This window comes from Mesitornis unicolor, unplaced genomic scaffold (genome assembly GCF_000695765.1).
Source record: "Mesitornis unicolor isolate BGI_N332 unplaced genomic scaffold, ASM69576v1 scaffold54967, whole genome shotgun sequence".
NCBI lineage: Eukaryota > Metazoa > Chordata > Aves > Mesitornithiformes > Mesitornithidae > Mesitornis > Mesitornis unicolor.
The window spans coordinates 1-11,276 of NW_010198146.1; the positions used below are offsets into that span (position 1 = coordinate 1).

The 11,276-nt window shown below is 47.9% G+C and overlaps 1 protein-coding gene across 1 annotated transcript in view; it reads right to left on the reverse strand.

Moving 5' to 3' along the window:
* Positions 1–2,546: 2,546 nt before the first annotated feature.
* XPO6 (exportin 6) overlaps positions 2,547–11,276 on the reverse strand; it is a 36,699-nt gene continuing 27,969 nt past the window's right edge. The window contains exons 16-23 of the mRNA XM_010189037.1: positions 10,456–10,645; positions 9,162–9,317; positions 7,950–8,064; positions 7,286–7,457; positions 6,685–6,846; positions 5,104–5,202; positions 3,874–4,104; positions 2,547–2,882 (exon numbers count right to left, since the gene is read on the reverse strand). Of these exons, the coding sequence (XP_010187339.1) occupies positions 2,781–2,882; positions 3,874–4,104; positions 5,104–5,202; positions 6,685–6,846; positions 7,286–7,457; positions 7,950–8,064; positions 9,162–9,317; positions 10,456–10,645 (1,227 nt within the window). The 3' untranslated portion in view covers positions 2,547–2,780. The remainder of the gene's footprint in view (positions 2,883–3,873; positions 4,105–5,103; positions 5,203–6,684; positions 6,847–7,285; positions 7,458–7,949; positions 8,065–9,161; positions 9,318–10,455; positions 10,646–11,276) is intronic.

An 11,276-nucleotide genomic window follows, 5' to 3' on the forward strand; every position in this document is an offset into this window, starting at 1 on the left:
GGGCGGCCGCCGAGCCTGCACGGAGCATCCCGACACGGGATATCCCTGCATGGGACACCTCAATATGGGGCACGGCGGTACGGAACATCCCCAGTATGGAGCATTCTCATACGGAGCATCCATCCATCACAGAGCATCCCCCGGTATCGAGCATCCCAGTATGGGACATCCCAGTACGGAGCAGCCCCCAGAATGACAGCTGAGCCCCAAGCCCTGGCCCAGGGGGACTCTGCACCTATCCCACGGGTGACTCAAAACCAGACCTACTTCATGCTTTTCCCCTACTGGCCCAGGTAAGGACTGACCCCATGTTAGCCTATGCCCCTTCCCAGCCCCACACCAGCCCCCCAGCCCTGTTGAAAGGCCACAGCAGGGAGCACCCAGGTCGGTGCAGAAGAGGGATGCATCTCTCTGCTCCCAAAGGGCACAGCCAGCCCATCAGGAGCTCTCCAGGCTCTGGGTTGTACAGACAGCCTCAACCCAGACCCCGTGCTCCAAAATGTCTTTTAATTGAGCTTCCATATATCCCGAAGTCCCAAGGCACCTCTTGGGAGAACAGCTTGACGTAAACGTTGTTATTAAGATGATCTGCAAGTTCATGGAAAATCTGGGTCACTTCGAGCTTGTTTTCTAAACCTGTGATAATTTGAACAAGTCAAGGAACATCCCCAACGTGTACAAAGCAATTCATGGGATGGGAGGGGAGGCTGGACCTGAGCCCATCTCCAACCTGCCTTTGGCTCCTTGATCACCAACTCCTTTCTCATTTCCTTCCTGCCTCCCCAAAGTGCAGGGAGTGGGTGGCAGAGTCTGAAGGGGCACACACATGGAGCTCCTGGGATGCACCGTGCTCAGCACAGCTGCAAAAACATCTTTCATGGCTCTTCTGGGGGGAGATCGATCAACAGCTCCTGCAAAATGGACTTTTTGCTGGCCAGAGGCTGGTAACACCAAGACAAATAGGGAGCTTGAGGGGGGAAAAGCCCCTCACCAGCATCCACTGCACCAGGGGTGATGGGACATCACTCTCAGGGGAGGCAAGAGCTCTGCAGCCTGGTGCCAGATCTTCACCCACCCTCACCGTGGTGTCCACATACCCAAGAGCTCCACAGACAGTGGTTCACAGCCCCCACCTGCAAGGATTGCACCTGGTGAGGCACATCCTCAGCAGGCTGGACTCTGGTTCACCTGCAACATCCCACTCAAACTGCTCACTGCAAGGTATGGAGCCCAAACATCAAACTGGTCCCAGTTCAGAGAGCCTGGATGCAAGGTTCTGTCTGTACACAGGTTATCCAAACAGCACACGTTATCTGCAAACAGCAAACATACATTGCAGGATGTTGGTTTTTTACAAAACTGTAATGAGAGGAACTGTGGAGCAAGCACTCCCCACACTCCATGTCACCAGCTCTCCAGGTGCAGCCATCTCACTTCAAGTCCATGTCCATGACTGTTTGTGGGAGAACCCACACAAACCCTAACACCTCCTCCAGGCTGGCTCCCTTCACAGGGACAGGTCCTGCTCCCACCACACAGCCCTTACTGCAGCCATCCTCATAACCACAGAGAATTAAGGCTGATTTAATGCTCTGCACTGGCTGCCTGACTAGACACCTCAGGGGAATACAAAAAAATCCTTCCCAACTGCATGATCAGATTCACAAGCCCCAGAAAACCTGGTCCTGTCTGACTGGGGACTGGGATTTGAACCTTGTACTCAGATGCCACTGTCAGGGCATCCTGGCCAGTGGCCGGCCCTCAGCTCAGATCTCCTGTGACACAACACCATGAATGTTGGTAGATTTTGTTCCTGCAGGCAACTCTTGATCAATTCGGACAACAGACTGCTGGGGGGAATAAATATCATAAAAAGGTAGCAGAAGACACCAGGGAACACAGGTGGCAAATACAGGGAGGAGAGAGTAGAAAAAGAAGCCAACACTGATCTGCAGCAGCTCAGTATAGTGGTACCAGTTCAGGAGCTGTTGGCCTTGTTGGGAGCCCCGATAAGGCATTTTTGCACGCAGGGCACAGCAGTGACCATGGGGAGAGGTTGCAGATCACTGCCTGCAGCACAAAATGCATTTTCATGGAGCAGAACAGCTTGGTGACAGACAAGCCTACAAGGAAACTAAAACAAATTCCAAGTTATTTAAAACAACAAAGTAAGCACTTTATTTCCATTAAGCATGTTGTTTTAGTATCACAATGGAATGATGAGAAAACGTTTAAAAAAAACCCAAAAAAGTCTCTAATCCCCACGAACAGCAGGGAAGTTTTCAAGCCAATTTAAAAACAAAGGGAGTGACAGAAGTGCCAAAACAGTCCCAACATCACGAGTCTCCTCCTCCGAGAGCTGGGCAGGGGCAGGAAGGTGGAATGACATGAAGGTACGAATGTCTGAAGTAGTCTTTGGCGCTTCTGCCTCGTGTTTGATACGGACATGATTTCTCAAGACAACTCCACAGAAGTCTCCGGACGCAACAAAGTGCTACGTTAGTTGAACAAGATCCCAGCGAGAGGCCTTTCCGTACAGTTGAGATGCCCTGCGGCTGGGCGTTAAGACACATCCTGCAGATGGTGCTGACTCCAGCTGGGGGGCTTTGGGGTGAGAGAAGAAAAAAAAAAAAGGAAGTGTGGTGCGTGAATCCAAGATGTGCCCATGTGCAAGACACCGCGTCCTGCAGTACTGACAAATCCAGGGAGGAGAAGGTGGTGGCAAAACGAAACGTGGATCCGTTCCCTACAGTGATCAAAACACGAGTCCAGTGCAGTGACTATAGTTTCACAGTTCCAGGGGGCAAACTGTCATTGCAGAGTCTGTAGTAACGCAGGTCATTCACCAGTCTGTGCACATTCTGGGTAAACGATGGCAGATCCTGGAAAAGATCAAACACCACATTGTACTGCAAACAGAGAAACACCTACAGGCACTGTCTGACAGCAGAGAACAGAGAGGAACCGAGAGGGCCAAACACCCACACATTTTCATACATGAGAACAACAGACCCCTTCCTCCAGAGTCAGAGCCCAGAAAACCCCAGTCTCTGCACCCCACACAAAGGAAACAGAGATGGTCCCGGAGCTGCTCCATGCAGAGCTGACTACAGAGATCTGGGCTGTGCTCACAGCACTGGCTTCTCAGCGTGCAGGCAGGCATTGCATGAACAGTCACAACGTGGCCACCTGCAGCAACAACTGCTCGCTGCATCGCTGCCAGGGCTCCTGGGTGCCACCTACCCCATAGCAAGGGCCAGTTTTCCTGAAGAGCAACTGCCTTCTAGAGTCCAGTGATTCTCCCAGGGCTCCTTTCCTACCCTCACCCTTGGTTTCAAATCCCCTCCATCTCCCACAGGAGTTGAAGCACTCAATGTGACAAGCAAGCTTCAGCAGGTGGAAGCCATAACCCGCTGCACTGGCATGGTCTTCCACAGGGAGGTTACAGACCCCTCATTTGCTTCACACTCACACGAGAGGTTTGAAAGACTTGAGAGCCGTTGCAGCTACTCCACTGTTGTCTTCACTGTAACCCTCAAACATCTGGCCAGCAGCTGGAACAAGATTTTGGCAAGGATCTAAGTGTCCCTCTCTAGAAAATGTCAGTCTACCCCTATGAAAACTTCCCCCAGGGAACATATTCCCTAACTCCCACAGCTTTCAGCAATCTGAGAGATGAGATAGCAGTTCTGCTACCTACAGTGAAAAATCCTTGGCTGGGCGTTGCTGCGTATGGAAGCAATCGCAACAAAAGGGTTCTGCCTCAAAACAGTGCTCTGAGAAGCTTAGGGCTGTCTGCCAGCATGTCCCAGGAGAAAAGCACTGTGCACCCCAGGAATACCTGCACTTTGCTGCAGCATTTCCCCTTCTTACCCTGTCCATTTTGAAATTCCTTCCCAGCACGTTTTTCTGGTTCGAGTCCACACCATCACAACCAGCCAGGAACTCAGGGAGAAAGGCTGAGTAGAAGCCATCAAAGTCCACTGAGGCCATATTGTAGGTGGCGATGCCGATCTCCTCCTGCAACAAGTCGTGCGACTTGTGGACGAGCACCTGAAGCAGCACATTCACAAACTGGAACAGCATGGTTGTCCGGAAGATCTTCTGCACAGTGAGAGAAGCACACAGTTAAGCATCTTCACACCAGCAATCCTCCCACAAGAGGGACGGCAGCAGCCAGCACAGCGCTTCATCGAGGTCAGACCAGACAAGTGAGCATGGCTGCACAGGGCTGCTTCAACACCAGCAGCTTGAGTGATCAGCAAGGCCTGCAAGCTCTTGCAAACACAGAGATGATTCTCCAAGCCAAGCCAACGTCACAATAAACGTTATGGCTACAATACACTAGATTAATATCGACTTTAAAGTTAACAGTGAATTTGGCCACACTTACCTCATGCATCTGACCTGAGTTTTAAGCACTGGCATTTAAGCAAACAGCATCGAGTCCCATTCAAATTCCAGTCAGTTTTAGCCCTGCACAGCGCTCCTGAAAGCCAGGGAATCTGGCCAGCTGCCTGGCAGCCTGCAACAGGCAGCTGTTAACATGACGGGCTGTCCTTCAGTTGCGACCACAGATGCAAACATGAAAGGTCTGCTTTCACAGGCTAACCAGAAGGGCAAGACCCTGGATTCCAACTTTAATCCTTCATGACAGCAGCTAAGAGGTTCTGGAGGATGGGTCCTAAATGACAGCGATGAACAACCACCTGGCAGTGATCGACTGTAAATAATAGATACCCTGCAGCTGACTTAGACAAGAATGATGGAGGGACTCAGCTGCTGTCCCACCAATGATCTCAATTTCTACTTTTTCAGACAAACTGCACTGTCACTGTGTATATTCTTTGCTTTCCCTCCCTGTCACAGGAGGGCACACATCAAGGCTTTGCCTTGACTGACTGGAGCCCACTGCAGCAGCATCAGGGAGGTGGTAATGCCTCTCTGACCAGCAATGTATCTATCAGGATCACAGCAACCAAAGGCTGTGGCATAAAAAACCCCAAATCATGACCTTCAGTTTCTGAGCAGTTTAAAACAAGTCTCAGAAGAGCACCTGCCTATCACCATGCACAGAGTGTGCACTGGTCAACTAGGACTCACCTTGTGGTACAGCTTCTGCTTGGTGTTCAGCGTCTCCAAGTAGAAGAGATTCTGCTTGAAGAGGTGAATGTCAGGTTGCAGGAAGGACTGGCCAAATGCCTACAAATGAAGCAGAATTGAAGGATGGGGATTGATATTGCAGTGAATATCAGAACCGCATGATTTTCACCCTGACACCAGAACAAACCCCTGGGAGAGTCTGCTGCTTCTCAGTGCAGCAAACTAATAAAGAGAGGCAGTGGACCTCACTGAATTAGTTTGGTAGGCCTGCACAGACTTTGAGACAAAACACCTTTTATACCCTGAGCTCCTCTGAAACACTGCATAGATTAGGTAAGCTCTGTACAGAGGGAGGCAGCAGAATTTTACCACTTGCTGCTCCAAGGCGTCATGAACAGAGGCGTTTATTTCCCTTTATCAGCCTCTTACTGATAGATGGACAAAAAAGGCCCTTCAAGATTGAGCCAGTTCTGTACTGAGATCCCCTGTGGAAACCAGTACACAAACTGGTAATATCTTCAACACAAACCACTGGCTGTTCTCACAACAGAGAATGTTTGAAGAAAAAAAGCAGGACGCTGAGTGTTACACTGCTACAGGAGAGACAGAGACACTTGGACAGCCCTGCGTAGGGACCAGCTATCAACCACAGCAAAAGGTGTTAAGATTAGGAAAGGCCAGAAAAAAGCACCAATACAGTTCTGTCAGTGCAAGAGCTCCTTCTTCACTCATCTGTCAGAAGGGACCCAGTCTCCACAAGCACTCCATGACAGGGCAGCTCTGCAAGAAGTCCTTCCACCTGAAGCCCAAGCACATGGCCCTGTGCTCCAGCATTCACTGCCCTCAGAGGAGCAAGCCCTACTCTGAGGTCGCAGAACACAGTGCAAGCACGCCTCTGTTTACAGCGATGTGGGCTGGAGGTGAAGGTCCCACACCAGGTAACACATTAGGAGGTTGACCTTTTTCCAATTTTACTTTTCTGTTGCACTGTCTGTTTTGGGGACAGTTCTTACATCTAGGAACTGCATGGGAACTCGCTCGGCCAGCTCTGATCCAAGTAACACGTGGAATACAGTCTGCTACTCTTAAAAATGTGCTGGCTCTGTGTATATGCTGGCACACTGCCTCTGTCTTCTCTGGATATTACCCCACTGATCCTTCTCTACCAGATCCAATGGTAGAGCATAGAACAATCCCATACAAACCAAAAGGCATCTTGGTCTCAGGAGAACTTTCCTGCACTGACAATTTGTCCTGGTGCTAACCACACGACTTGTAACAGAAGTAAATGGGTTAGTGTCAGTAATACATTTTTAGGTCCAGATGTGGGATGAGGCATGAAAAGGAATGAACATTCTTTCCCCAGTGCTGGCTCCCCCACTCAGTGAAGCACTGTGCCTTGTGAATACATCAGCCAGACCACTCTACAAGCACTTTGATTTTTCAGGACCTCCTGAAGGCAACACCTCACTCAAGATATGGTCTAATCATCATCAGCCACATGTTTTAACGCACTGCCACAAGTAGTGCACGCTCTGCTGCCGAAAGGGTTCTGGACAACTGCGGGAGTAGCTGAGTTACCTGCATGATGGCACTGAACTGCGCTTCGTTCTCCATCTGCTCTTCTGCTACTCCTCTTTGGACACTAGCCAACACGCTAGATTTGAAGAAGTACCGCCAATTGTGGTGGAGGACCCGGAAAAGCAGCTCAAACAACTCTGCTTTCACATCAGGAGATGAGCGCTAGGAGGAGAAGAGAACATACAACTCAAAGCAGGCTCCTGTGCTGGAATCCCACTCATACCCTGGATCCCATGCTACAGCACCCCACCAGGTGGCCACCCTGGCAGCTCTTTACAGCCAAGGTACCAGAGCAAAGTATTTCCTCCTAAGGAAGGCACCAAACTCAGCAACTTTTGGATCATGCTAAGAACACATCATCGAGTTTTGAGTTTTACCTCCTGGTTTGAGCACGTCTGTAATTTTAGCCTCTGACAATTTCTGACAAAATCCTCCACCCACGCTGCTGCCAATTCCCACTGCTTAGTCACCCAGTTTTCCCCGTGCAGGGACTGACCTTTACAGCTCTTGGAAAGCAAAAAGCTTAATTACTCCCCCACCCCCAGCAATGCTTTCTCTTCCCGTTTCCTCCATCCTCCATCTCGTGTAAGAGCAGCCCTACCTCTGCAATGATGGGGTAGACCTGCTCCATGCACAGTGAGATGACGCTGGGTAGAAAAGGCTTAAACACTTGGCCTGGCTCTTGTACCACCACTTGCAGTATTTTCAGAAACTTCTCCACCACGCGACAGCCAGTGCTGCCCTCATGGAGGATGCTCTCTGCCAACTGCTCCCTACAACAAAATCAAAGTTAATGCATAAGAACCTGCCCAGAGATCTGCATGCTTACATAATTTAAAGGAAAGCAGTTAGTGCCTCTGAACTTGCTCAACTAATACAAATCAAGTACATGAAGCACAGAAGGAAGCTAGGCTTTGATAGAAACCCTTCCCCAAAAAAAGCTTGACAGATTGTTGGGGTACCCTCAGATCTTGGGTAGAGGCTAACAGGCAATATGTGAGACTCCAGTTCAGTATCATGCACTTCCAATATGCCCATGCAAGAGCTGAAATTGCATGATGGCCTGTGTGACTGATGTGCATGGGCTGGTTGACTTCAGACCTGGAAGCATTTCCCTTTGATTTAGCCCTGGGACATGACAAAAGTCTGGACACAAAGGTGTTGGAAACTCTACAGTCTTTAGGGGCAGGGACCCATTGCATAAGCAGCTTACTAAGATAAATCATCGAAAGGATAAGAAAGAAGTGACCAACATGGGACAATACCTGGTAAACATGTTTAGGAAGGTCTGTATGATCTGCTCTGTGAAAGGCACTCCCATCTGCACCCTCAGTCCTTGAAACAGAGTGAGGAAGAAGCTCAGCATCTCATCAGTCACATCTAAGGTAAGAACAGGAAAGCAAAAAGAATGTGGTAAGGTAACGCTCAAGAGTATTAATAAGTCTTTTATGTGAGATTTGCTCCTCCTGTTCAGGGAACCCCATTTACTCTTTGAAATTTAGAAGCAGGGTTGCCATTAGAAACTAAAACCAGCAGCTAGTACTACAGAGCTTAAAGATTGGTCATCCATTCTGAAAGCCACCAGAGATGGCACGTACAGCCAGCACCAAACAACTCAGAAAAAACACGACATTATCAGCAAGGCCCTTAGTCTGGTCTGCCTAAACAGAGTGCCTGGAGAAAACCCTGGCAATGGTCCGGGCCGATCTCCAGTTGCTCACTGCTCATACAGAGTTAACAGGAAATACAAGGAAATCCAAAACAGCTACACAGCTTGGGACAGCTAGGGCACAGAACACAGCTTCTTTTTTTTGGCAGGAATTGAAGAGACTCTTCTGATTTCAAAAGTAATTTTCAGTGTATGGTTGTGCAGTTAGCCCATCAGCACCACAACTAATTCTTCATTAGTCCCAACATGCTTTATTGAATAACCATGGTAAGCTGAAGCTGCTCATGTCCTTCATACAGCCTTTTATAGCCACTAAATAGCAACTGCATGAGACTGCTAGTCTGTTCTGAAGACAACATTACACTGGAGTCACAGCATCACTTGGATCCTCACTGCTTTTCAGCTCTGTCTTGCCTCCTCCTACACCTGCTTCACTGAGAAAATCCCACCTAGCTCCAAACGTTTTCCTGGAACCCCTTGCTCTTATAAGAGAAGCTCTTGTAGTCCTGGGCAATCAAGCTACGCTGATGTAATACAAAATCTAAGTCGCTGGCTAGAGGATTCCCAAGCAACAGTCCTAGTTAAACTCCAGAGCCTCTCCTTTACAGGGGAAAAAAAACCCAACCGAACAAAACCCACATCATTTGACCTAATCTGATGAGATCTGAGTACAGACTCACATTACATTTAGGCACAAGCAAGCCCACACACTTCACATGAACACCATAATTCTATGCTGATGGACTCTGAATGTTATCAGTGGGTCATAAAGCTACTCACAGCATTAAAGCCTGTCCTATGGTTATACCTGACTGATGAATGAAAGCTGGGAAGAGGGCTAGTGAGACCTGCACGGATTCTTGCAGCGACTGATAACAGATCTGTCGAGACTTGGTGGATTCTCCAGAGATACTTTCTACAATATCTTCCAAAACGCTGAGTGTCTGATGGATGATCACTTTGGCTGCAAAAGAAGAGAGGTGATACTTCCTGCATGTGTCAGAACTCAGAGGGAAGAAATGAAGAGAAGTCAAGATCACACACAGTAACTAGAATAGCCTACAAGGTGGCATATATGCCAAATCCAGGTTGGAATAAAAAATGTTCTCAAGTATGTATTCACATTTTAAATAGGTTAAATTAAATCACTGTGGCTATGTGCCACCTTAAATTATACAGGTTTACTGCTCCACAGATGCAGCCCCTGCTCAACTACTAAGGTGCAGAGATTGAGGGGCGCTGCAAAGGACATTATGTGCAATATGTTAATGCTAAAGAAACACCAGCCAAGAAAGAAGTGGCACATTATGACAAAAAAATATGCTGTGAATTTATCTTTCTAAAAGTAAAACTGGAGTGATACACAATCGCTGTATAAGCTAACCCAAATGCTGGGAGAACTTAACCGGCTCAGTTCAACCCCACGTGAGCAGTCTGCTGATGTTCTTCTTGAGGAGCAGACCACCCTCGCCCATGCTTCCTCCCTGCACACAGCTGACTAGTATGTCGGGTTTGTCAGAAGCTGTGAAAATGCATATTTTAAACTATTTTTAAAGTGATTCTCAAAAAACCCCAAATCAAACCAAAACATACACAGAAACTTCCAAAGGTCCCTGGACTCCATCAGTTCAGTGCTTTTTTCCTACATATACACACCCTCCACAGTACTTCAAGTCTGGAAGAAATTTTTATTTTCCTCTTAAGTTTTTATAACCGTAATCTTCATTAGCGCTGCCGCCAGCCAATGCTTCCAATACTATATGGTGTGGCAGTGCCAGCATTAGGCTGTTAAGTATTCCTAATGCAATAACTGCTATTCAAAATTTTGTAACAAACTTGATCCCCTTCCTTTCCTGCATGACTGAGGAACACTTTGATGGAGGAATTTACAGGCAGTTTTGTGTGAGACTGCCCTTTACACACCCACAGAAAAGCGTGTCTGAGAAAAAAAGATGACAAATTGCTCCTTCCCTGTCCTCCCTACATGTTAAATACAGTTCCTCAGCCAAAATAATTATTAGAGAAACAGCTTAATGAGTCCTACCAGCAGTTTGCACTGGAGCTGTCAGAAGAAAGTACACACCAAGAAACTCGGTACTTACTGTCCTCCAGCTGCACTTTCCTCTGTGGCAAAATAGCATTGGATTTTAATTGGCGGTATTCTCTCGTGAGGGCAGAGATTAGGCTGGCGTGGTTGGTGGAGCGAACTGCCCACTGCTGTTCGCTCTCTGGAAGATTTGGCCAGGGCAGCAACAATACATTCGACAGCGCTCTACACACCAACACCTGGGCCTAGAAGGAGTGAGACAAAGTTTTACCATATTTGAGATTCACTTTATGCTAGAGCACAGCCCTAGAGTGAGGTCCACTCTCTTGGAGAGCTGTCCAAGATATTAGCAGTGCCCATGAAGTAATTCACTAGCAGAAGGTGAGCACAAGTGAAAGACAGCAGCTCTGAAAGGTGAGAGAAGCAAAGCTCCATCACTCAAGGGCTGGCATCAGCTCACAGCTGTCAGCCCTTCCCTGCAACGGTAAGTCTCTGTTCTTTATATCTCTGCAACAAATATGATGCCACTTTCATAACTCCTTGTGTGATTCACACAGCAAGCTGGTATGTTTGTACAGCACTTCATGCCTCCCTTCATGCCAGCACACAATGCAGCCATATCCCAACCTCCATTGTGGCTTTTCAGTACCTCTGTAATGTAAATACTGACTTGCAGCAAGATATGTGGAATATTAACATTAAGTTTAACAGAAAACTTTCTGTATGTCAGAATCAACATGTCTGTACCGCAAAGATTTAAAGATGCAGAATCAGGGACTGTGTCAGCAAGTGAGAAAGGAATAAGGTCTAAGAGCTGCAATTGTATTTTTTGCTTATGCTGCTGCTTAAAAGAGATCATTACTGAAATGATATCAC